Raw genomic sequence first — 27,462 nt, forward strand, 5'->3', positions numbered from 1 at the left:
TGTATCCAGGGATTGATGGTGATGGCCCAAATTTTGCATGGTGCGAGCACAGGACAAGCCCTCCTCTGGACAACATTTACATAGCTTAACACAGCTGGCTCCTCCAACCACTGGCACAAAATAAACAAGGAAGTGAGGTAGAAAAACAATCCACAGGTTACATTACCACTAAGGAGGCCTTTTAGTGTTAAACGTCAAAACAACAAGGCTCATTTTGGACATTTTAAAATAAACTTGAGGTCGACTTTATAAGCAGATTTGAATAGTACAGTAAGATGAAAAGAGGTTTGTTTTGACTGTTCTGGTCAATGAAAAGTCTGAATAGAATAAATCAGATAGGCATGGTACAGTAGGTGTAAAGAAGCATTAACAATTTAGATGATAAAAAACGATAAAAGGAAAATATTGGTTCATTCACTGACGTGAATTATTGATCATTTTCAATTCAAAGATCTAAAACTAAATGTTCTCCGAGTAGCCAGACACTCTTTCTTTTTCTCCACTTGAAATTCACAGAGCAAAACATGTTAAGACACTCGAAATAGAAAATATCCATCACAAATAGCTTGTGCACTTTGTAGAACATGGAACAATAGACCCTTATAAGCGCTGGTATGTCAAGAGCATGTGATATGTTTAGGGGAGGTGTGGCCCCTCAGGTGTGCTCCGCACAGCTATTACAGTCTTCAGGTAACTCGCCATGAGTCATTATTACACACACACACACACACACACACACACACACATACACCTCGGAGAATACACATGTTTCTTACCTGAGCTCCTCGACTTTACTGGAATAAGAAAATAAGGATTGAATAGCTTGGAAATAGCATTGAATAACTTGGAAAAGACTGCTGAATTTACCGCTCTCAAGGGACTGCTTGTTTTGGACTGAAAAAAAGTGAGTTGATCGTTTAAAGAAAGCATTGTAATCTGTCATTCTGCCTGTAGAATGATTGCTTGCTGGGCAGATCTCTTGTTTTGTTTATTTCCCTCCAGTCTGAAGTCTGTTTTCAAGGGCATTGTATCCTGCAGCACTTAGTGACTTTTATTTGATTGTCTGTTTTTGGTGGGACACTTGAAACCATTCCATGACGATGCCAGTGGTCAAAGTGGAGAAAGACTCTCCATCGGAGATCTCCTTGCCTGCCTCCAACCCTCCTCCACCTCCTCCCGCTACTCAGACGGACGAGCAGCCGCGTGCGGGTCGACGGAGGAAGAGACCTCTCCAACGAGGTAAACCTCCCTACAGCTACATCGCTCTCATCTCCATGGCGGTCGCCAACTCCCCCGACCGCAAGCTGACCCTGGGAGGCATCTACAAGTTCATCACAGAGCGCTTCCCGTTCTACAGGGACAACTCCAAGAAGTGGCAGAATTCCATTCGCCACAACCTAACTCTCAACGACTGCTTTATCAAGATCCCGAGAGAGCCAGGGCGGCCGGGGAAAGGCAACTATTGGGCCCTTGACCCCAACGCCGAGGACATGTTTGAGAGCGGCAGTTTCCTGAGGCGCAGGAAACGGTTCAAACGCTGTGACTTCACCACCTACGCCACCTATGTCCACGAATCGCCCGTTTTCTCCCCCGTGCAGATCGCTGCCGCCCGCTCAGCAGCCTATGCCAACTCTGTGTACCCCAATGTCACGGTCAGTTCTACTTACGCTCAACAGCTGCCACCCTCAGCCTACTACCACCCGTCCCCGTCGCCCCCGGGCTTTGGTCCCGGACAGCCCCACATGTTTAGCATCAACACCCTCATAGGGCATTCGGCTCCATCAAATGTTCTAGGGAGCGGAGGTCAGGGACCGGAGCTGATGCAGCAGCCCAGCCGGAGCTTCAGTCCAGACGGAGGTCCGCCTGTATCAAGCCCGTGTAGCCTCGGAGGAACTCCAGGTTTCCAGAGCCAGGCTTGCGGAGGGGCAATGCTTTCCCGTTCCTCTGCCCCCCATGTTGGGTTTGCCTATTCTGGGTCAAATGGACACCCACACCCACACCCACACCACCATCACCACCATCACGCGAGCCAGGGCTCCTATGGACAGCCCGGCCACGGCCAGGGGTACGGAATGACCGGACGTCTCCATTCCTCACCCCCAGGCTCCGTAGAGACAGCAGAACATTACGGTCGGGTTTCCCCAGCCCAGCTCGCTTCTTTCTCCCAATACAATGGAGCCACGGGTCACATTAGTCACAACACAGGCAGTTACTTACGGCACCCTTCATACCCAGGGAATATGGAAAGGTTTGTGTCTGCTATCTAAGCTACCCCTGAGTGTGGAAAGAGGGGGGAATGTGGGTAAGATTTTGGTTTGGCCATTTCTTGCAATGTTGCCGAGATGTCAGAGACTACAGCGAATGGACCAGTCAATCCTGGACACCGCTGTTGCAGTGATGTCTCTTCTTTTGTCTTTGCTCTTTACATGATTAGGTTTAAAAAAAAAGACCTCTCCTGCAGTAATGATAATGTAATCTACATCAATAATATAATGGACTGCAAGACACAAACACATTAGTAAATATCCATACTAATGGATATTCACCTTATACTGTATATATAAAAGGTTTCAATGTGTTTTATTGTCACGTGCACTTCCAATACAGCTGTAGCAACATTGCACAGTGAAATTATAGACAAAAAATTATATACCCTGGTGATATTACTTGTCAAAGCATGAGGTTCACACAATGTTCTCTTTGCTTGCAAGCATAATCTTCATTACTGTGAGTGTTCTACATTATTGGAGTTCAAATGACACTGGATTTAACACTGTTAGTATAAATTATTGTGTTTTATGTTTATAGGCTATTTGACGATTGATTTCTTTTATTACTGTGTATTGCATGTTTTTTTGCTGGCAAATGGTAAAATGCAGGCTTTAGACATCAGCATATATCAAGCTGTCTTCTTTGGAAATAAATGCAGAATTATGCAATTAATTTGTAATGCAAGTTTTAAACATTTTAATTTATTGAAGCATTAATGCTATAAGACATTCATGTAGCTGTGCTAAAATAAAATAAAAATTGTATTTGTATAAAACTATTGTCTTTCTAGTTCAAAATATTCCTCTTGGCAATCTCATCAATTCAAGTTCAAATAATAATAATTTCCTCTAATAGTACCCATGCACACAATATCAAACGTGGATTTTGTTTTTAAATAGAAGGTTTACAAAAATCCGATTTAACACATTTTCCAAAACAACAAACACGATTTTGTATTATCTTCTCTGAGTCAAAGAACAAAAGGCATTTAAATATACCCTCCCAACCCAATTCCTTTCCTTTTGTGTCATTCTTCCCATTTTCTACTCATCTGTTTCAGCTCAGCTGGTTCTGAAGTGCCGTCTGGAGCCACCCTGAGCGGCCTTTAGTTATCATGTCCAGACATCGACACATCCACTTAACAAGCTGCAACTCCTCTAGCTCACACACATTGTCACCCCAAATAGGGAAGACGCATGGTCAAATCTGACATCTCTGTCCCCCTCTCAATGAATTTCAAGCTAGAACTACTGAGGGGAGCAGAAATAGTTTAATGAAATAATGAATTAATTGCTGTCCACTCAATTTGTAAGTAGATGAGTCTATTCTTGTCCAGTTTATGTAGTCTAATCAGTCTAATCGCCTTGGAACCTGATAGTTAAACTTGTGAAGCTAAGTAATGTGTGAGGCTTTTAACCAAACACAAGAAGTCCCCACTCTGAGAGATAAGATTACATAGGAGACAGGATGAGACACAGGAGGAAAAAAGGGCTTTATCACAGTGAGTGCATTTGTTATTTGAAAGGAAAAGGAGCTTTGACTGATGAGGCAAAATGCTCAAAATAGTGGACGTTTTAATGAAGATGCCACTTCTTAACCTCCAACGGGCAAGTCACTGAAAAGACCTAAAGCAGAGATATTATCCAAATCTGCGTAAGATTGTGCATGAATTCCTATGGGTGGACAGTTAGATATTGCCCATGAGTGATGGGGTCTTTAAATATCTCATGATTGAATGACAATTATGAGTACATAGTATAATAGTAATAGTATAATTTGCTTCATAGAACAAGACTGAGCCACAATCAAGGTTATAGTAAAAAAGGCATCATAAAGCTTCAATAAGTACCACGTTGCTTGGTACTTTGCATTACACAAAACTACAAGAGAGCAATATTTCAGTGTATTTATGGTTTGAAAAGGAAAAACTCAAGTTATTCTTTGTTACTGATACTATGTATACTGTTGTGCTGTTGACTTAAGCGCAAACTGTAGTTTACAGCATAGCCTACAATTGTAAACATTTTGAAGGCAATCTTTTCAAACATGATCAAACACTGATCTAAAGATACTGTATAAAGTGAGAGCAGCAATATGCTATGAAAACTTGAAAGCTACCATGGTGCTATAATAAATCCATTAAAAGTGTTACTACTACATACAGAAAAAACTAAATAAAAACTCATGTCATAAAACTCAGAACTGAGAAACAGAGGGAGATTCAAAAGAACATGGCTGAGATAGTTCTGAGTTGATAGAGGCAAACATACTGTGTGGTAGACACTAACTAATGCCACAGGTATTTCCATCAGCACATCCCAAGCAATAGAGATACAGTATGTCTTTCTATAAGAGAAAATGAACACGCATTGAGTAGCAGTGAAGCAGAAATGAAGAGGACAGGCTTGACAAACAGGGAAAATGAGCAATGTTTTAGCATAGCTTGAATCTTTTTTGAGAAATACAAGGGCCACTTCCCTTAACCACTTTAAACCCATTGTCCCTATTTTGGTTATGTCATTAGAGTCACCCCCCCCCCAAAAAAAAATAAAAAATAACATCACAATGTATTATGAGCTTGTAGATCAACTATTTTTCAAATAGTCGATTAAGTGATTAATGAAAAAACATAAAGTTTAATTGTAAAATACCTTGTGTTCTCAGAGATTGTGCCGTGGTTAATCCCCCTCCCGTCTGTGAACACACGCAGGCTACCTCTCACCTCTGGGCCTGACCTTGAATCCCGCCAGAGCTTTCTTGATTACTCTGTTTTTCTTGAAGTTTTTCTACTGGTTGTCTAAAAACTTTTTTTAGACAAAAGCAAATGTTATCACATACAGAGGGGACACATCAACCGATGTCAACATTTTCAAAGGAAATATATAGGCTATTTTATACTAGGCTTTTAGTATGTATAAGTACTCCAATTATAATTCAATTAATGGTTCTGTATACAAAAATATTTAGTGAGTGAACTTACCATGCCACCTTCTGTTCTTAACTCCTTTCACAAACAATGCATTGTTTGACTAAACCAGCAAATTGCTTTGACAATAATGTTTTAATTTGTGACCAATATTGTATCAAGAACAATTTCCTATTTGTTTGGTTACGGATCTGGGGAGTGTCTCATTAGGAGTGATGACTGACACCTGGTTTGTTGTGAATGCTCGCAGATAATGATTTGAGATAAGATATAATTTATCAGAGCCTGAGCAGTCAATATATCTTTCCTCTGGTCAACATGGTTTGTTGGACTTTGGTTGACTTACTGTACTTTTGTTTTCATACACCTAGGTCTACATGTTCACACATACACACATTACTGATGAAATAACTGAAGATTTCTCCTTAATACGTTTATTTTACATTTATTTTACTTTAAAGAGTCATGGGTCATGAGAGAATGGGCGCTCGCCTCATCTCATCAGCTTTTGGCATTAGTTTTTCTTTGCTACTTTTTGGTGGAGTATCACACGTGACAGTAGTGTTTTGTTATAATCTAATCCATTTTGGGGTAATTGTTTTGAGATAAAAAATAATAGATTGTGCTAAAATGTTTGGTGTGGCATTATTTTGACTGGGGTTCTCCTCTGTGAGGTGTAGCAGCAGGGTCTACTAGAGTTTGTGGGGTGTTGTTTAATGTAATGGAGAAAGAGGTGAGTTACCCTCCAGTGGATCTAGTATGAATAGGCTACCTGCCACAGGTAGCCTACCTCTCCGAAGACTGGGATTGAGTTTAGTTAATTGTCATACTAGTTATTTTAGGATGTGGAAACGGCAGTTCTGTTCAACACATGTTGCATAGTACAAAGGTTTTGAAGAGTTTTACCTGAATTTGATTATCTAGGTTGCTAGATTCTTTTGGCGGTTATGGCTAACTAATTGTGGAAGATACAAAATATACATTTAGATATAGAATATAAATACAAAAATAACCTATAGTATTTAGATTTGCATTTGCAAATTTTGCACTCACATTTAGAATTGCTTTGTTGAAGAAAATAACATGGCCAATGTCCCTGGGATAGTTTCAACAATGTGTTTGACAATGTGTCAAACTGAATCTCAATCCAGAGGCATGTCCTTTTTAAGACCTTCTGTTTTTATAGTGTGGCCAAAGAAAAATTTGTTTAAGCAATTTAATGTCATCAAGAATGCAAGTATTTTACAACAGAAACACCATTACCAATACTTGGTTTGTTTGAATAAAAAGGCTAAAAGAAAACACCATTTTCTTTTCCACCCATGAGATTTCAAATGATCTGTGCCTAAGCATGTTAAGGTTGAAACAACTACCTGGATGCGATTGTTAAATCAAAATCAAGCCAACTGTGTTTATTTTTCAATAGGTTAATAGAATTTTCTTTTACATTTTCTGTTCTCGCACACCATCGAGCACTGCTGACAAGCAGAGGTGCTACCTTGTCAGATGTGATGCTGATGAACAAGAGACAGCAGCAGCTCTTAGAAATGGAAAAAGTGGACAAATATAGAAGCAGGGAGGTTCTTCTGAGTTATAGGATTTCTTCTGTGGTTTTTAATATTTGCTGTTATGCAACACTTGAACTTGACATAAAACCCATTGTGTGATGTGAACATGTGGGCTTTGGGGTTATGTTGCAAAATGTGTTGTGTTTACTTAGACATAGTTGTTTAATTATCATTAAAGAAATTCTAACATGAAGGAGGTGATGGAAGAGCATGGGTCATCTGAAGTCACATGCTACCTGCTACATGCTACTCACACATTGAGGGGCATCTAAACACAAAGAAATAATTTCCCTTCTCCATGGTCAGCTGTGGCCTCTCCCACTGTGCCGAGACTTAGTCTCTCAGGCACACAGGAGATATTTCATCCTCATCCTGGCCCTGTATACTTGGCGCACAAGATGTTTAATTTGAGTGCATTGTGACTTCCCCACAATGTTATTGCCACTATTCAAAATGCCTGGGCTCCATCATCCAGCAACCTCTACAACTATAAGTGCGGTGTATTTGAGGAATGGGGTGAAAAATCAGATTATTTCATTCCAAGCCTCAGCTGTCCTGATTCTCTTCTTTCTACAGGAGCTGTTAGATAAAGGTAGCCTTTTCTACCATTAAGGCGCATCTGGCTGCCATATCAGCCTGTCATGTAGGTTTTAAGGACATGACAGTGGGTCAACAACACCCCCTTGTGTCATTTTATGAGAGTGTCTAGCCGTCTCGTTCCATCATGGGATTTATCCTTAGTAGCCTCCTGGAGGCACTTTCTCAGCCACCAGTTGAGCCTCTGGATGAAGTGGATATGAAATAGTCTTTTTAAACTGTTACTTCTGACACTTGCGTCAGCAAAGCGTGTCAGTGACAGTCTCACTCTGTGTGTATTCTGTTAGCACAGACAATTCTCAAGTAGTGATTAGATTAGTGAAGAGTTTATCCGCAAGAAGGCCTCAATGGGGAATGTTCCGGTGGAATTAGAAGCTTCCAACCATTCTCCCCCTACCGGAGATTACATATGGTCTGCCCTGTAGGAGCATTACACGTTTATATGGATAGGACTAAAGTCCATAGATTTGACCAATTGTTTGTTTCATTGGCTAAGACTCATAGTGACAAGCCCATAAGAAAGCAACGTCTCGATTGCTCTAGTCTAGCCTACACCAGCAAGGGGCTGCAGCCTCCTGCAGGGTTGCGGGCACATTCCACCAGAGGAATGGCAACATATTGTGCCATTTTTAGGGATTTACTATCCAAGATGTATGTGCTGCAGAAAGTTAACCTTAACCTACAATCCCGAGCATGAGCTCTCGCTTAGAGCAAAGACCTCAGTCTTTGCTATATGCTTGTCTGGCAATACGTGAGTTACCTATATCCCCAATAGTGAGACACCGAAACAATTTAAAAGAGAACTTTAGGTTACTTGCGTAACCCCGGTTCATATGAGGAGTGAGGTGTCTCACGAAAAAAAACACCCTCCTTCCCTTAAGCAAGGAAAGTGTGTGCATATTTTTGAAAGATGAGATATACCTCACCAGGGCCTTATATCATAAGGGGGAGGGCGGGGGCCCACCCCGACGCAAGTCACAACTTACAGGAAATACTGGCTTGTCTGTGATAGTGCTTTTTAATGCAGGGAGCGATCCCCACAGTGAGACACCTCACTCAGAGAACCAGGGTAATCTATAAAAAAAATTATAATGTATTTGAGCAAATATTTGAAAATAATTAAATAGTACAAATAAGACTTGAAAAGTTGGTGTAAATTAATGTCAAGTCTTATCTGAAATTAAATCAGTTTTGAATATCAATTAGAAAGCAACGTCAGGCAAATGATACAAATGAATATATATTTCTTGTCTTGCAAAAAGTGTACTTTATTGGTTTGTTTCTTAAATACAAAATAAAATAAAGGATCAATTATTTGTTGATGCCTAAATTCTGCACAAATACAATAAAATAGACATTACAGTACATACATTAAAATAGACATTACAGTACATACATTTAGAAAAACGGCAGGGTGCCGGGTTGTTCAGCCAGTTAGTGCACAGATAATCTGTTGCTCACAGTGAGTGAAAAAACAGTGATCCAACCCGTCATGTCTCACACGTCACTTTTCTCTGCCCTTGGTTTCCTGACTATAAAACGATCGTAAAAGGTCATCAACATACATATTTAACAAGCTGTTTCAGCGGCTCACAGCTGTCGACTACTTCTGGCACGGACAGCAAGGTCTGTATAGGGAAAAAGAAAATGCATTGTTTTCTATAGTAGCCATGTAGGGTTTCACTGACGTGACCACCTTGCAAACGGTCTGTTCAATACTGTACAGTTTGCAAGGCGTTCATTCACTGATACTTGTACATGAAAAAAACAACTTACTAATTTCCTAAAATCCTCTCACTCCAGCAACTACCAATTCAAAAAGTTTTCAGTTTCCTCGTATTGATATTTAGTGTATTTTTGTCTTAGTAAAAAAGGAAAAGTCTCTGGTGCGGAATAGTGACTGGGCATAATATTTTTCATGTACAACCAACAGAAGGGGGCGGAACAAGGCGGAAGCAGCCTGCTGGTTGGTTAGACCAATCAGAAGGTTGACACAAGTCAAAATCTCTCACCTTTCTGACTTTATCGAGCATGGTGTCCAGCATTTGGAGCTCCTTCACCAACTTCTGTTCGTTAGCTTGGCGGATGATTTGCTGCAGAAACATGAAGAAAATATATTAATTGAAACCAGTAATGGAATGTCAATAAGACCAAGGAGAAACCAATCACCATGCAGGAATAGGAAGTGGTAGGACTGGGTGATACCTTATTCATTTAAAATATCAGCATATATCACCAATGAAATCTCTTTAAAAGTGACATTGCAAACAAAAAAAAGGAATGATTAAGTTTCCCCACAACTCGCAATGCAGTGCCCACATTCCAACGGTTAATTCAGACCAACTGTAGTGTAATTTTGGTTAGGACCACTTCACCCATGTTCAACCATGTCTTCATATAATTGGACAGTTAATTATGAGATGGCACCATTTCTGTCTACTCACACTCTGTGTCTCAGAGGCAGTGTTGGGCTATATTACTTAGGAGAGTAATATGTTACTTATTACTCCTTTGAAAAGTAATTATATTACTTGGAATCAAGAGTAATATATTACGTATTACTTTCCCCGCGCCCCCCCCCGCAAAAGAAAAGACGTGTACAGTTTTTAGCCTTTTAGAACTGAATCCAATTTAATGGAACAATAGAAAAGAATAGTCTATCCTTTTAAGTATTTTGCTGCTGCAAATTCCATTTTGGAATTGGAACAATAATTATCCTTACAGGAACAACATCAATCTGAACTGCACACACTGGCTAGAGCCTCTCAAACTGAAACAATAAAGTAAACTTTTTGAACATTTCTTAACCATAAGGGTCCATTTGGTGCCTAATCTATCATTTAGCTGGGGACCCCCTGGAACTCCCTCAAGGACCCCTGGGGTCCCCGGACCCCACTTTGAGAACCAATGATAAAGAGGAGAGGAACACTGAAAATAGGTTGCTTTATTCGGATACAATGCGTGTCACTGCCTGCCCCTGCCGGTTCTCTGAATTTTTTTTTTAAATAGGCTCCGTCATGATTAAAGTTAAACAACTAAATTCTATCCGAACGATATCTTATAAGTAAATTCCGTGCCTCAAAATAGAAGTTTGAGAGCTTTTTGAAGTTAAAAACGACAGAGAAATACAGGACGCGCCGGTCGCATACGGGTCATGCGCTACGTCATAACTGTGCGCAGGCTGCGTGCTAAAAAGAACTGATCTGCAAGCTAAAAAGCATCTGTTGACGGAGGTTGATAGCTTGTAGATCTACTCTATTTTTGCATGATGCGACAACTTGCCTCTACGAGAGACGGAGAGTACAGTACATACATATTAAATGAGCAAAATAAATGACACTCGTCATCAGTAACGAGTAACAAGGCCTTTTTTGTCGGAGTAATATGGTATTATATTACTGTTTTGGCAGAATACCTTACTTTACTCGTTACTGGGAAAAGTAATAATATTACAGTAATATATTATTATTAATTTGTTACTACCCAAGTTACCCAACACTGCTCAGAGGTGGTCTGTAGAAAAAGAACACTAGCTACCATTTTAACTTTCCAGTAAGAGAAGGCTGTAGTTTCTATTAGCTACAAAGTAACAATGTAATTCAGGATGGATGAAAACATTGTTTACAGGGGTGTCCTGAACCAAAAATGTTTGAGAACCCCTGCCCTAAACAAATATTGTTCGATGCTTTCACATTGTGGTTAATATCTTGGTCTGATCCATTTTGATTGTGGGTGAAAATAAGTCAGAAGCAGTACTGTCTATTTTTATCGGTGTGCCATGAATGGAATTTACCTTAACGACTCGCAATACTCATTTGTTATCATCATAGACCATTAATCAAAGGAAATATACAAAATGTGCATTCCTATTTCAGGTTTGTTCACAATCCATTTCTAAAACACCACTGATTACACAAGGGGACATTTGGTATTGTATAATAAAATGCCTACTTGGCAAAAGTAGTTGCCCATTTCTGTAAATGTATATATTAATATAATATACATTTCAACGCTATATAATAATAATCGTGTACTTACATGTCTTTTGGCTCTGTCCAGGAGCTTGGCTCTAGCTTGCTCCGCCTCCTGCAGGCTTCTCTTCAGTCTCTCCACCTGGGGACACAGTGAAAGACAGGTGGTGCATGTTAGACACAGCGAGTATGGAGACTGAAGTTCCTCATCAGGGTGGACTTGTGGTTACTGGGAATGCTCTGTATTCAATAGCTTAAACTGGGTAATTCAATGGTCATCTAAACCAGTAGTTACCCCAAACCATTTTAAATATCACTTTATTTGTGTGTGTACAAAAACAAAATAATTCAGAATGTATTTTTGTAAGTTTGGGTCCCGGGGAGACATCAAATTTCTCTTTTGGGTCTCAGGCTGAAAAAGTTTGGGGACCCCTGATCTAAACCAAAGCAGAGGGTCAGATGGCTCAGATTTAGGAAGACAAGGAGAGGGTTAATTGCTAATCAATGCCGACTAGCTTTCGTGTTCACATGATCTTGCTTTTGTAGAATATCTACCAACTGACACAAATGACTGAAGTGTACCTCTTGCAGTAGGCCAATCTTCTCGTCCATGAAGTGCACCGGGTTTGCCGATAGGCTACTAGCCTTCTTTAGCTCCTCCCTCAGTGCATGAGACTCCACCTGGGACTGCTGGAGAGACAGGCGAAGCTCAGTCACCTCCTTGCGCAACTCCTGCATGAAACAAAGAAAAGACAACCATTTTCAACTGACTATCGATGAGGTGGTACACAATGTGGGCCAAACAAAATTCTCAAAATATATATCTTTGAAAGAATTTCAGTACCTTCAGGGTGACTGCATGGTTTAGCAAGTTCATAATTTGTATCAGTTTAGAATAAAATGCACTGATTTCACCATTTAAAGCGGCACTATGTAACTTTCTTTTAATGAATAAAATAAATTTGTGCAATCTGTGTGTGGAGTACGTTAATACAAATACAATAATAATAATATCTTGAATTTATGTTGCGCCTTTCAGAAACCCAAGGACGCTTTACAATACAAAAAATAAAAAATATACACAATATACAAAGAAATACAATATAACTTATATAATTGGGATGGTAGTATTTTGTCTCCATGCTCTTCTATTGAGACATTTAGATCGTGTCAAAGGTCATGTCTCACCTACACACAGGATCTGACATGAACTTTTGACCTGGATTTAATCTATCGCCCGAGCAAGCAGGCAGGCTCTATTGGCTCAATGGTAAGAATTGTGCAGGAAACCGGGTTCAAATCCAGGGTAGAAGAGGAAAGTTACATAGTGCAGCTTTAAATAAAAGAGAAAATATGCCTGTGTTACCCAGTGGATTTCTCACTATGGATTTCACACCACAATGTTCCTTAAGAATTGTTTAACACAATACATTAAATGTATTTGACATTAATGTCTGCTCAAAGTCCAACAAAATGTAAAGCCAATTAAAGACATTCAAGAGAGCTACTGTACCAGTCACTTACAGTATTGTCAGTTTTGTATTGATTAAGAAGCTCCCTGGTTTCATTTATTTCTGTGCACAGCTGGGTTATCATCTTCTCATCCTGTGTCAAAAGGGAGATCATTTAAAGGTATTTAGCACACACCCTTATCTAGACTTAATTTACAGTGTGCAACATTAGAGAAAGTTTTCATTCCTGGATCAGCATTAACAACCAACAAGCAAACAACCAAAGCTGCAGTGCTCACATATTGTATAAATAATTGAAATTTCAGTTATAAACAGGCATTTCTTAAATTATAGGCATTGCAGCCTGAGGGAGCGTTGCCCTCTACCTTTGCTTTCTGCTGTAGTGCCAGGTTGCCTTTCTCGAGCTGACTTTGCAGACGCCTCAGCTGTTCCTCAAGTTCCTCAACCTTAGACTGGTGACTGCTGGTCTGGGTGTGTAGCTCCCCCTGCAGGCCACAACTGGAACAACAACCATAATCTCAGCAGCCGATATGAAACGAAAAATCGTTTGATAAAAACACTAATAAAACCTACAGTGGATGTCTGGGTTTAGATTTACTTTCAAGTGACTGTAAAATGAATACTAGTGATGTTTTTAATGTTCTCAAGTCACATCCTCATTTAGGATTATTACCATAGTCACAATTTGTCTTCTGGGAGGATTCTGGGAATAAAATTCAGCATCTTGACTATTTTCAACTACATTTTACATTGTAAGTCAAATTACAAACTGTTCGCCAAATGCTACAGCTTGTAAATGGGGCAACAATAACACCATGAGGATTTACAATGAACTGTGAAGCTCTGCTCCTTCCTCAGACACATTCTTTATCAAGTAGGTGTATTGGCAGAAAATATCCCATCTCCGACAGACAGACAGACACCGAGCAAAACCTACATGGTGTTGTGTAGCTCCAGCAGCTGTGTGTTCTTGTGGCGTTTGACCAGCTCGAGGGTGGACACCAATTCATTGATGGTGTTATACATGTCGGCCAACATCATCACCACGTTGCTCTGCTCCTCCACCTCCGGGTCCACCTGCTTCACCTCCTCACGGTTAACGGGCACCCGGGTGAAGGCACTTGTCTCACTGAACAAACCGTCACTGACCTCAGGAGAGTCTGAGCAGAATATGAATACAGTGCAAATCAGTTCATTTATTTCCCCATTTTTTTATACAGGCCAGCCTCATTCATTTGTAGCGAGGGGCATGTACCCTTGGACTTCAGAGTTTTTATATGCTGCCATGAAGAAGCTCCATACAGTGGAGGATGCTCCAGTAGTTCAAAGTCAAAACATCATGTTTATGATGTTACAGTATGTTTTAATAGGAAATCAAATCAATGCACACTCTGGCATTCCTATTTTGTATCAAAAACATACCAAAAAGTGGCCCTATTACTGTATCAAATTAAGGCGATCTGTTACAACCCTATAGGGTAATCAGTCATTACTTAACGGTGTAGTACTCTACCTTGGTCATCAGGAGTTGCCGTATTTGTGTCTGTCCCCATCGCCTTCATAATGCTGTCCACAAAGGAACCAGGGGGGCGGCGACGTTCAGCAGTGGCAGATGACTGGGGCCCATCATCCTTGCAGTGTTCTGGTTTCTGGAAAGTTAAAATCCGAAATTTGAAATCTTGCAGAGGTAGTGGGGAAAATGTAAGTCTATATATACACACACACACATCTATAAATTCACAGAAAATAGCCAGTGGTACCTGGCTATTTAGAGATGCATGACGAGTACGACCATTGTGTTAGTTTGGCCTTAGTAGTAACGTTGTCTGTGTTACCTTCTCATGAAGCACTGCATGGAGGTCATTGGTGACTCCTCTGAGTGTGTGGTGGAACACGGTGACATCATTGCCAGCCTGGGCCAACTGTCCCCCCAGTTCCTGTTGAACAGCAGTGGTTCTGGCCCTCGCAGCCTCCAGCTCTGTCTGCAACTCATCTCTCTCAAGCCTGTCGAAACACACAAATTATTAATTTCTCATTGAGAACAGTGGTTTGTTTTAAGAACCTTTATTCAGTGCAATGTGACTCCTCCCAGCAACATCCCTCAGCAGCCACCGTCAAAAGTGCCACTGAGCACGGCAGGTAACTACTCCAGTGAAGATGCTCAGCAGAAACTGGACAAGACTGGTTGCACTAGGCAGGTCCAGTGCGAGAATGTGTGTAATTATATGTGCAATGTGTTGAAAGGAGCTCAAGGAAAAAAGACACAAGGTTCAGAAATGCAATCCAACAATCCATACTTAGTACTAGTCACAAGTTTGCAAAATGTTTGTTGTGAAGGCTTACTGAAGATGACTGAGAGCTCCTTTCAGGTCCTCACACTGGATGTTCCTCTCCCTGAGGCCCTGCAGATGGCTCCTGAGGGAAGCTTCAGTCTCTGCAACCTGCTCTCTAGTCAGCTGATTCTCCATCTGCATGAACTGACCCAAACACACAACAGCAGATTATAGCATAAAATCACTCAGAAGACATTTAAATTAAATTATTCAAGGGCAAGACCACTTTGGTAGAGGTTTGGGTTGTGTAGTTACCCTGCCATGATGTAACTCCAACGTGGACAAGAAATCTAAAATAATTGCTCCATTGATTAGAAATTGATAATTCAAAATATGCTCCTCATTGACTTACATTGTACGGTGAAACAGCTTTCAAAGTCACTCTTTTAGCACATAAACGGGTTTGGTGATTTGTATATTGTCTGAATCAACTTTCTTTTACTTTTGTTTATGTGCTATAAGAGTTGGAGTTACATCATGGCAAGGTCCAAACCTCTAACAAAGTGATTTTGCCCTTTAAGTTATTCCTATGCCAGACAGAAGTGATATAGAACTCAGATCAAGTCTGTAATCAAGAGACAGCTGGAAACTTTGGACTGAGATGGTGATGCCCATGGCTGCACTAAATGCCCTCAATTGTTTTCAGTTCATTTCCATCTGGCAGATGACAGTGTAAAATAGATACTCTCTCAAAGATGGACCCACTCTTACCTCGTTCTCCTCCTTAAAAATGCTGAACTGTGTGCGGACATCTTTGAGCTCTTCGATCTGTAGGCTTTGCGAATGAGAGAAGGTCTGCAGCTGTGTGAGCTGCTCCTCACTGTGGGCCAGAGACTGATTCAGCTCACACACACGCTGCTCTGACCGGGACAAAGATACCTCCAACCTACAAACACCAAGTAAATAGCATTTAACTGAATTCTCAAAATGTTGTTGCAGTAATACATAAGGCATGGGGAAAAAAATAACTGAAATAGAAAATGAGAGCACATTGGATAGCTAGACAAAGTGCTTCTCGGAGCTCAGGTCTCCGCCAGGTCAGGTAGGTTATTGTGGGCCAGCAATGTTGATGGAATATGAAAAATCTGAGAGATCCGTTTTGATCACATGACTATAGAGATAACAATGTGTACAGATTTGCATGATGTTTGGACATCAGTAATATCAAAACATTTGCAAAGATTTTGCAAAAATCAGCCTGCTGGTGGCACTATAATAGGCCAATGAGAAAAGGGGGCCATTTCTTCCTTGGCCTAGTGGGAATGTGCGCGCAAAGTTTCACGGTAATCGGACGCTGCGTTCATGATTTGAGGCATTTTGTTCAAAACTGACCACTCCAGCAAACTTTGGAAGCCAATCAGGATGGAATATGAAAATCCATCTTGATCACATGACTAAATAGATACTGTGAACCAATTTGCGAGATGTTTGGACAAAATCGGTAGGAGTAATATCAAAACATTTGTTTTGCAAAACTTGGCCTCCTGGTGGCACTATAAGAGGCCGAGCTGAAAAATTTGGGGCAGAGGTTCTGCTCTGGCATACAGGGAGTTTGTGTGCACAGTTTCACGTCGATAGGGCCAGCGGTGCCGGAGATTAGCTGTTCACAGACAGACAAACGTACTCTCACATGCGCACGCGGAGACAATGAGACCTAAAGTACATAACTAAAGTTCCTCTTCAATAGTAATGGATAGGAATTTTATTAATGAGAGAAACTGAATCATTACTCACTCATCTGCTCTTCCATTGGCTTGCTTGGCATCCTCCCATGACTTCTGCAACCTGACACAAAACTGGTGCTTAAAACAAGTAAACAAACGCATTGCAAACAAACAGTAATCTGTGTTCCCGAGATCATGCTGTGACACACCAAGCCAACATCGGGCCGCCGATAAGCATCTATGGCCAAAAATCGTCTGTAGAATGTCCGGTAAGTACACAGCCATCGTGGTAATGAGGCATCTGCGTGAGTCATTCACCTCAAGCACAATCAGTGTCGATGTCGAAAAGAGGGGGCGGGGGGTCGAGTTCTTTGGTTGTGTGTATATATATATATGAGTGAGAGACGCACCAACGTGCAGGTTTCATGTCAAGAACTAAATTCCTCACACAGGTGCACAACAGTGTCATCAGCAGACCATCGGTGCAGTGTGTAAACAGCCTGCATACAGCTACTTTTTAAACACCTTTCACCTGACATCTGACCCAACTGATCTCCCAACATTAGTCTGTAATAGTTAGGACGAGTCAGTTTGGTGTGTAGGGGCCAAGAGAGACGGTGTCAATTCTACCAAATCTGCTGGATAGATCAAGTCACATGGCATCTAAATACATTTTTTCTTAAACAGTGAATGGAAACATCATAATAACAATAGTCAAAACAGTATGCACTGAAGTTTCTGAAAAGTCTCTGGATCTTACTTGGTAGCTTGTTCACCAAGTCCCTTCTCCAGGAAGGCGAAGGAAGCCATGTAAGAGGAGACTGTGGCATTGAGATCAGTAACCTTCTTCTCCAACATGGCTTGCTCTTCCTCTCCTTCACCCAGTTTCTCATGCAGCACACCCATCTCTGAAAGTAAAGTAAGTTAAGAGTACTGTAGTCTCAATTCTTTGGAAAAGATACAGCTACTTAGTACTGCTAGCTGTTACTCTTTAAATCTGTAAATCTTTCCAAATTCTTTTTGAGCCCAATTATCAGGCTCAATATGATGAAACACGATTAGTTCACTAGATTTTTAACCATGATTATTTTCATCTGAAAGGTTGTATCACTGTTGTGTTCAACCGATACTGTAAATTTGTCTTTTGGAAAAACTTTTTAAAATACTGTCTGTACCTGAGGTCATGATGGTCACCTGGAGTTTCAGGTCTGCAATCTGCTGAGTGGCATCTTGAAGATTCAAATTAGCCTGGTCCAGCTCCTCTTGAACCTGTGGATTTAATAACCGTTTTAAGACATTTTATCTTGTAGTAAAGTAGTGGATTAATTCCTTGCTTGAGAGCTCTCCTCGGAGGTTCTTCATAGAGTATCCCACATGATAAAACATCCTGACCTGTTCTTGTGCCTCTTCAGCTTGTTCTCTCTGTGTCAGACTCTGGTCTCTCTCACTCAGGGCAGCTGCTGCCTTCTCATTCAACTTCACAAGCATTGGAATGCTCTTCTGTAGAAGGACTCTGGCTGCTTGGAGCTAGTATCCAATACAAATGTTAAATTGTTGTAAACCGGTTTAATATTATGAATAACAATATCTCTTTTTTTCAAATAGTCCTACCTCGTCAGCAAGAGTGGTGTGATCACTGGTGGTGCTAGTTAAAAGCTCAGATGCTGAATTGAGGGACTCCACATAGGCCTTGTTTAATGCAACCTGCATAGATAAAACACATTAAGTCAGTCTCTGTGCTGCTAGCTAGGGGCACACAACGCGCTGTGGTGCGATGCGTTGTGAGCTTGTAAATCGGCTATTTTAGATATTTTACACCACCATTGTACAACGAAATACAGGGTTATGTGGTTAAGACTAATCGATGTAGTAGATTATTTTTTTTAAAGAAATTGATAAATAAAAAACATAAAAAAACTGCTTCATTTATTCCATTAACCTACATGAGCAATCAAGTTATTGGTTCTACATTAGTCATTTAGCAGAACAAACAATTAAAGCTGGATAGCTCTGTCATGCATGTGTATGTGAGAGAGCAAGACAGAAAAAAAGAACAAGACAGGAGGAATAAGTAAGATAGAAGCAGAATCTTTACCTGCTCTGGATAGGTCTTGGTTAAAGCAGCCATGAGGTCTTTTTGAGAGCCTAAACTCTCCTCCAGCTGGGAGATCTGCTTGGCACTGTGTTCTCTCAGCTGCTCCATCACACTGAAGGCCTGGAAAAAAACAGTTTACATTTTAATGCACCGACTCACAAATAATTTGTTAACCTTGAATACTCTATTCTCCACCAGGAATTGCACCTTACATACATATATGAACTGGAATATATTTTTACTGTATTTATTCCCTTGTGAAGTATGTTTTTCTATTTATTGCCAGAATTTTGTTATAAATTCTACCACAATATATCCAAAGTTAAGCTTCCATTTGTGGGGGAAATGGGCCTCATTCAATCACTAATAGGACATATGCATAAATGTGTTATTATGAATACTTTTCGGATTCAATATATTCTTACTTTAATTTACATAAAGGCCTTAGAAGTCTTATAAAATCAATAAAATGTGCAAATTATTTTTTAAATAGTATAAATGGCTAAATATTGAATATTTAAAGTAACTACATTTTATTGAATTTCACAATATAATTGAATATACAAATACATAATGCACTTAATTCTACAATTATTTACTAATGACATAGTACTATTACTAGTTTGTACACTTTTGAAAACAAACGTGTGCGCTGACTTTCGCCTTTCATAGTCGATCGATTAAGAATGATCTGGATTCACCATCATACACAAGTGTATAAGAACTGAAGTGGCTGTACCGCACATTTCATGAATCTGATGGCAATTTTGCATGCACACCATCTGCGCATAAGGTACGGTCATATCTATGCCATACACAAATGGAGATTCTTGAGATTTAGAAGTTGCAGTAGTATGTATAAGTAGTGCAACTGAGATGTGTTGTGGAGTTTTGGGACTTGCCGCATCTTTGGCTGTGAAAGCCTCGACCTTTTGCTGCCTCATGTCCTCTCTCTGCTGCAGTGTGTCATGGACCTTCTGAACCATCCGAGTCTGTGACTCCTTCACTTTGGCACACAGGGATCTCATCTGACCATACTGAAGAGAGGCAATATACAAGTAATTTAGACTCACCTTATGTCTGCAAAGGATAGTGACAAAAAGCTAATACAAGTACTACAATTTACAATAAAAGTAGTCCCATCTCAGAATATTTTGAGTAAATGGTGAAGAGACTAGTGTGCAGGTTTCTTTTGTCGTTTCTCCTCCCAACAACTTTTATCTACTTATTACACAAATTTAGGAACACAATTCCAGCAGATGTGACTTGATTTATCCTTACCTGTGTGACAAGGCTTTTGTGGTCCTCTCTGACCACTTCCCCCATGTGGTTCATGTTGGCAAGAGCTGCTTCTGTGTCAGATGTTAAAGAAGTCTTGCAACACACAAACAAAATAAAGATAAAAAACAATTTCACACTTTTCAACATGCAATGTTGTAAACATAAGAAACATAATCTTCATGCACATGTTCCAAACGGCTCTGTTCGCATGGTCCAGGATAACTCATTTTATATAACAAGTAATTTACAAAATATAATTTCACAGTAGAAAACTTGTAATGAGCCTTTACATGATCATTTTGTACTTTATTTTACGGCAATTGTATTATCTAAATAAATCTTATTTAGATTACATTGCATAATGAAAGAGACCGCAGGTAAATTAATTAGGAAAATAATCATTATGTTTTGATGGTTTATGAGTGCATCATGAATATGCCAATTAATAAAACATAATTTCTATTGCCCAAGTATAGCAACATAATAACAAACTTCTTCCTCCAGACTCTTTTTCAGCCCCAATTCAAATTTCCTAACTCTCTCTCTACATACGTATTTTAGCATCCACAGCCACCATGCAAAAACCTATGCACAAGAAACGCTGCACTCCAGAGAAAATTTGATTGCAAAATAAATACATAAAGTACATCTTATTGTCGATATCAGCCAGAGCGCGGGAGTCTATTCCCGTTTCGCAATGCGCTAGACACCTACCATCAGCTCCCAGTACTTACCGCACGACTTACGAGCCGTGCTACTCATACGCCGAGTAGGCGGTGGCCGGGATCAAACCCATGACCTTGTGGTCGAAAGGAGAGCGCTCTACCGATAAACGAACTGAAATGTCTAGGCCTGTATGATTGACTATGAATTAGATTTTGTTTGAACATGAATACATTTATTGAAGGCAAAAAAATATTTTAAAAATCCCTGGCTGGCATAAAGCACAGTCCAACTGCCCCATTGGACCTCAATTCCCTACATGTCCACGTTAAATGTTAGTGTCTCCGTCTCACCATGGTAAGCCTGTTGTCCTGTATACACTGAATGAGGTTCTGTAAAGAAGACTCATCCGACTCCAACACGCCAATCCTGTCCAAAGCTGCAATATACAGGTCTCTGTATGTGTTGGTCTGTGAAAATGAAAGAAAACATTCATTTAATCATTGTGTCAAGGACAACTGATAAACAAAAAGATAAAGTAAATGATGACCGTTGCACAAGGTGATACATGGTCCTGACTCGCAAGGCAGATCTGACTTCAATCAACTGCTGTAGTTGTCTGGCAGATTCCAGATCTTGTAACTGAAGACATTTAGACGATCACGGCACATAGGTGTGCAAAATGTACTGTGTAAATATACACAGTGTATCGTTGTCAGGTGTATCGTTGTTGTCAGGTAGAAACCTTGTATGTCCAAAACTGTTCCTTTTTTTATTATATAACATTTTTTTCCCTGATCTTCAACCTCACAACACCTCGCATTGCGACACATTGTAGATATGCTATTTTGACTTATTTTGTGGCGACACTGTTGTATAATGAAGTTGAGCATTAATTTACGAAAAAACAAAAAGATACAAGAGATTTGAGATACAAGGCTTCTGCCCGACAAAAACGATATACACACACAGAGCAGGTAGGAGTTCAATGTTATGTGGTAGAGATTGAATCACGCACCACCCTACTAATCGACGGTTACTCTAACCACTATGCAACAAACCTGGCTGAGTTCAGTGTGTTCAGTCTGCACCATTTGGTCCCTGAAGTCAGAGGGCGCAGGGCCTGTGCTGGCAGTAGAGCTGTGTAGCCTGGCCGATGTCTGCTGTTGTACAAGGGCCTCCACCATGATCATAGAGGACCTTAGCCGCTGCTCTAGCTCTTGTTTGGACAGAGACTCCAGGCTGCCTGAGGGTACACTGTGACCAAAAAATTAAAGAGACCAGCACCACCAATTAAAGACTACCCATCTGTAGTTCCTTAGATATTTAGTTGTATGCTCCATTTTGATGGCACTACATTTTTCTGTATTTCATAAAAATGAACATATTGTAATCAAATCACAATTTTCCATTATGTACCTTTACCTAGATTTTAATATATATACATATACATCTCATCTCTACATGGGGAAATAATACTCACTTCCATAGGAGAGGATCTGTGATAGTGCATTTATCAGCCATGGAGAACTCCCGCTTTCTTTCAAACTGGCCTGATGTATTTAGACTGTGATTGACCATCTTCACAGGACTGGTGCCCACACACATGCTGTGGCTCTCTGTGGGAGATTTACAACAATCTGTAATTTTTTCACAGAAAGAATATCACAATAACTTGAGTATAACTATTTCACAATTTCAATATACGGTAATCTTTTTGCTCAATTTTAATGTCTGCATGTTAATTTATGCATGTTTATATTAAATTGTGTTCCACACCTGGATCCCAGAGCAAAACATTTTTGGATTACTAAACACTGCACCTGAATTGTAAAAAATAATTTAAAAACATGGTGTGCATTACATCTCTATAGCGGACAGCTGTACCTGGTGCTGGAGGTGTAGAGTGAGCTGAGACGGCAGTCGTGGAGGCACCCATCTTCCCTGATGCCATGATGAGGAACTCTGCCATCTGCCTGAGCTGCTGCTGCAGGGGACCATTAGGAATAAAGGGAATATCTAACACTAACGGTCTCTCTTCTGCTGGTTGAGCTGGTGCCGCTACACTGGGCTTCTCATTTGTATCTCCAACTACTTCTTTGATTGGGGCTATCTGGAGCATTACACTGACTCTTCTACCAATAATTGTGGAGTTAAGTAACGGTCGTGGCATCGGGCTCTCCAAAGGCCCAAGCCAGGGCCCTGTATGGACTGGGAGAAAAGGAGGCACTAAGCTATTTTCCCCTTCCACGGCAGACTCTTCAGCCAAAGCTTGAGCGAAGGCTGAATCTCTGCGAATCCGTAATCTAGCGGGGGTTCCCCTGAAGACTGGACTCATGAACTCAAACTGCAAGGTGTTTGGTACAGAGGGAATCTCTGGCAGGGACATCAGAACATCAGAGTCATTTTCAGGACACAGCTTTTCTAAAGAGTCAGAAGGAAACTGCCCATTTCCGGACAATCCCAGAGCACTGTCATTTGCGCCACTGGACTCCAGAGCTACACTTCTTGAAGGCATATCAATGTCACGTTTTTGATTCTCTTGCACCAGTGATGGTGTTGAACTCCCTCGAGCTCCAAGTACACTGCAGTTCAACTCTCTGTTGTCAAGCAGGTTAACAACTGCATGTAAAGAAGCTTGTTTAGGGGTTACTTGAATTGGACAGTTAACATTTACATTATTCACTGACGCGTTTACCAGTGGAGATGCACTGACAGCTGATCGGTTGGAATCTAGTACAGCGCCATCATTTTCTAAACTACAGTGGCCTGAGTGCACTGTGCTGCTGTCCACATGTAGTTTGGGTGTTTCTTGAATTTGACACTTAAGATCTGGATCATTAACCAACTTAAGTGACACGTTTGCCAATGAGGTAAAACTGATAGCTCCTGGATCTAGCGCAGCACCATCTCTTTCCACATGGCGGTGCAGGTTTTCAAAATGATCCATTGTGATACCAATAAGTGCACTATCATTGCATGGGAGCTGCTGTAAGATGACCGGCGGTGATGGGGAACGAGATAGAAGGACAGTCTCCTGTGCCAGGTCTGCAGTGTGTGGAACTTCAACATCTCCTTCTGCACAGGTGACAGGTTTGAATGTGACATCTTCCTGACGGTCAATGTGGCCATCAGCCAATTGCATATTATTAATTGGCTCCATCTCATTCAGCTCATCATGGCAGCCTGGTAATGGCTCCTGGAATGAGGAAAGTCCACAACTTGGAGAGGATGAGCCATTTTCAATATTACAGTAGGGGTGATCTTTATAGTTATCATTGGACTGTAGATTAGGGTCTATCACTAAAATGCTTGGATTCACACTGTAGTCATTTGGCTGGTTACTGCCGTTCATAACCTCATCAATAAGTACAGGAATAGTCTCATCTGCTTGCATGGTGTAATCTGCAACCTCAATTTCACCTCCTGTGCAGACAAATGATTTGAAAGTGATATCACATGTTCCATGAACAGGTTCTTCAGCACAAGCTGATTCTCCAGAGAACACATCAAGGGGGGCAGTAGAAGAAGTCAGCTCAAGACCTTCACTGTTCCAGTAGGGATGATCTGCATGCTCCTCACGGCATCGCTCACCACAGTCATCTACAATGAGGCTTGGATCAACAGTGTCATGCAGTAAGCATTCCCCAAGCTCTGGCACAGGCAGAGGAATAGTTTCGTCCGATAGCCTGGTGGTGGTGATGTCTGAAACTACAACCTCAACTGACTCGCAGATGACAGATTTAAACATGTCCTCTACTAATCCACTGCAGTTATCCAAGTTCCCGGAGTCTTCATTTGTGCTTGAAGGCTCACTGAGAGGTCCTGTGCAGACAACAGATGCAGCATTTCCATCATTATAATAATAGGGATGTTCCATGTGGTTGTCACTTGAATGGGACATCATGCTGTCAGTAATGACTGTATCTTCTGGATCACAGGGGCTCTCTGTAGGCTGATCATGGGGTAGAATGATACCATCTTGTGCCACTATTGAAGGAAGGTCTGAAATCTCCACTTCAACACCAGAGCAGACGAAGGATTTGAATGTTACATCTCCCAGTCCTACAGCTGTCTCAGTGGCTGCAGTACCAATGGTGGGTACTCTGTTAACAGTTAGTTTGGGTGAACAGACATCTGTGATGTTGTGTGGTGGACAGCTGGTGTGGTGGTCTGGGTCATAGAGATGGACATCACTCTGTTGGTTAGAAAGAGTTGGGTGGAAAAAATATTAAAAGTGTGGGGGGCGGCCATCAAAGAGCTAGAGCCCATACCACATAAATAAGGCTATAGTCCTTCTCGCAGCTAACCCTGGTTCATCTCTGACCCGAGGGCGGCTCTTTACTACATTCCGCAGAATCAGAAGACAGATACCGGGACGAGCTAGCCAAAATAAAGCTTAAGAAACGCTAATAGCCCCCCCTCCCTCCCCCAAGCTTGTGTGCTGAAACAAAGCCAAAGAAAACTGCACAGGTCACTTGAGTCACATTGCCATCTATTGTATATTGAATAGACTTCTGCTTGCATATTTGTTGTCTCCAACACTGTTAGCTTTTGAACTGAACTGTGACCAAAATACAATGCCAAGCTCACTCCTAATGGTAACAGGATAGGTGGGCACCAAGGAAGAGAGGGCACCTGCCACCTCAGTGTTAATTTACTGAAATGCTAAGTAAAAATGTAAGTAAAGTAACATATACATGATTAGAACATGCAGTCGACAAGGTAATAAAAGTTTGAGAACCACTGATATATAGCAACAAAGTTAGGATTTAGAAGACATTTGTAGAATCGCCTCAGGTCTTAATACATTAAACACCTTACCTTTGTCGTTTTGAAAACATCACTATTTGACAGTGATCTTGGTTTGAACCTGGAAGACGTTGTTGAGAGGCCCATTTCATTCTGCAAGCTTCTCAAAGGCGTACGCCCTCCAGGTCCGACGGAAGGCTAATGACAGCAAAAGAGAAGGAAAATATGATTATTAGCTCATCTATTATAATTAAATACTGCGTCATATTATTAAAAAAACTGAGAGAAGACATCCTACCAATCCTTCCCCGGCTGAGCTGGATTTCCTTGATGACATTTGTCCCAGGCAAACTAATATGCACCTGCAGGAGAAAATACAGACGGCATATAATACATAATACATGTTTGTTGGTAAAGCCAAACATCTTTCAAGAAATTAATATCAACAGCATATTGAAAGGTAATAAGCTCTGAAGATGACCAGAAGTTTGTTTTTTTTTTTTTGGTCTTCATAGTATTTTCATTACATAGATTTTGAATCTTAAATTGTATTTCTAAATGTTATTTGATTGAAATCAAATTGAAATCTAATGAGCAATAAGGGGTAGGACTAGATAAGTTTTCAACTTCATTCTATGCCTATTCTATTTTCGATGTATTTGTTTCATATTTTAAGTGTATTGTGTTTATTTTGTGTATTTATTTTGTCTTTTAACAGTCCGAAACAAACAAAAACAATACCCTATCCTATGATGATTAAAGTTCGCTTCAGAAGGTAACTAAAGTGTTCTATAGTGGAATAAACGTTAAACTTTCTATGGACGTACAAAAACAAACAGGGAATAATAACGATGGTCAATAACAGAATAGTGGCCTAGTAAGCTGAGGTGTTTTCTATTTTACCAGGTTAACCGTTGCGTTAGTGACAGTGTTGCCATGTACGCTTATTATAAGCGACTGTGGGCTTATTGTTCTGTGAAGTTGCACGGTAAAGTTGCGGGTTGCGGTTTTTTGGCTTGTTTCAAAAGTGTAGCTGTTGCTTATTTGGGGCTAGCCTAGCCCTGAAACATGACTGTCATACCATGAAGCGTCATGTGAACCATGGCTAATTTGGGGCTTGTTTCACGATTTTTTAAAATTATTTTAACCAGTGGTTCTCAAATATTTTCATGTCAAGGACCCCCAAATTAATATGCATTTGTCAAAGTGCGCATGATGGCATAGTGCCCTAGTTGCTTCTTTTGGACTTGTTTTCCTAGACCTGGTTGCTTGTTTCTCTCACAGAATCAGACAACACTGATTAGTGGCAGTTTACAAATATGCGTTGATCAATCCGTCGTACAACTGTGTCGCGCGCATGGAATAGCCGATCTACAAGCTCACAATAATTACAAATTTGGAAGCAAGCCTAAATAAGCAAGTAAACTTTAGAAACGAGACCAAAAAAAACGCAACCACCAATTTTTACAAGCAACTTTACAGAAAAATAAGCCCAAAGTCGCTTAGAATAAGCGGACATGGCAACACTGTCCCACATTCATCAACAGACAGACAGTACGTTACTTACTTAGACTAACGTTAAACTGTCGAACGTAAGTTAATTTATAAAACGCACACACGAAGCTGGTCGCCATTAATGTGTGTAAAGGGTTACAGTATAATAATAAAATGGTATAAACAAACGAACCTCTCGTTCAGAACCTCTGCAGCCTCGACGTCAACTCCAACCGCTTCTCGTTTTAAACACAAACGGGCAGCACTGTTATTGGTCCGTTAAAGTTACGTCACCAGCCTTTGACGTTTCCTTTTCCCCAGTGGTGGAAAGAGTACATATTTTTTACTTAAGTAAAAGTATCAATACCGCAATGT

At 40.6% G+C, this 27,462-nt stretch overlaps 2 protein-coding genes across 2 annotated transcripts; one reads left to right on the forward strand and one right to left on the reverse strand.

Annotated features, from left to right (window-relative positions):
• The first annotated feature begins 698 nt into the window (after nt 1–698).
• Nucleotides 699–3,046, forward strand: foxe1 (forkhead box E1). Its single transcript, XM_080449737.1, has 2 exons — nt 699–904; nt 1,108–3,046. Coding segments are annotated over exons 1-2 (1,161 nt in total). The 5' UTR covers nt 699–903; the 3' UTR covers nt 2,268–3,046.
• Nucleotides 3,047–8,623: 5,577 nt separating this feature from the next.
• Nucleotides 8,624–27,330, reverse strand: spag5 (sperm associated antigen 5). Its single transcript, XM_080449688.1, has 26 exons — nt 27,281–27,330; nt 25,892–25,955; nt 25,666–25,791; nt 22,729–25,039; nt 22,325–22,460; nt 21,903–22,098; nt 21,195–21,311; nt 20,179–20,271; nt 19,800–19,934; nt 18,898–19,017; nt 18,414–18,506; nt 18,195–18,329; nt 17,978–18,071; nt 17,563–17,710; nt 16,873–16,923; nt 15,850–16,024; nt 15,149–15,282; nt 14,641–14,809; nt 14,319–14,454; nt 13,743–13,965; nt 13,171–13,303; nt 12,858–12,938; nt 11,916–12,065; nt 11,401–11,475; nt 9,375–9,455; nt 8,624–8,990 (listed from the first exon to the last, which is right to left on the reverse strand). The coding sequence occupies exons 2-26, from the start codon at nt 25,928–25,930 to the stop codon at nt 8,919–8,921; spliced, it is 5,223 nt and encodes a 1,740-aa protein (XP_080305814.1). The 5' UTR covers nt 25,931–25,955; nt 27,281–27,330; the 3' UTR covers nt 8,624–8,918.
• Between the last annotated feature and the right edge of the window lie 132 nt (nt 27,331–27,462).

Source organism: Gymnoscopelus braueri, assembly GCF_963280865.1.
Source record: "Gymnoscopelus braueri genome assembly, chromosome: 2".
Lineage (NCBI taxonomy): Eukaryota > Metazoa > Chordata > Actinopteri > Myctophiformes > Myctophidae > Gymnoscopelus > Gymnoscopelus braueri.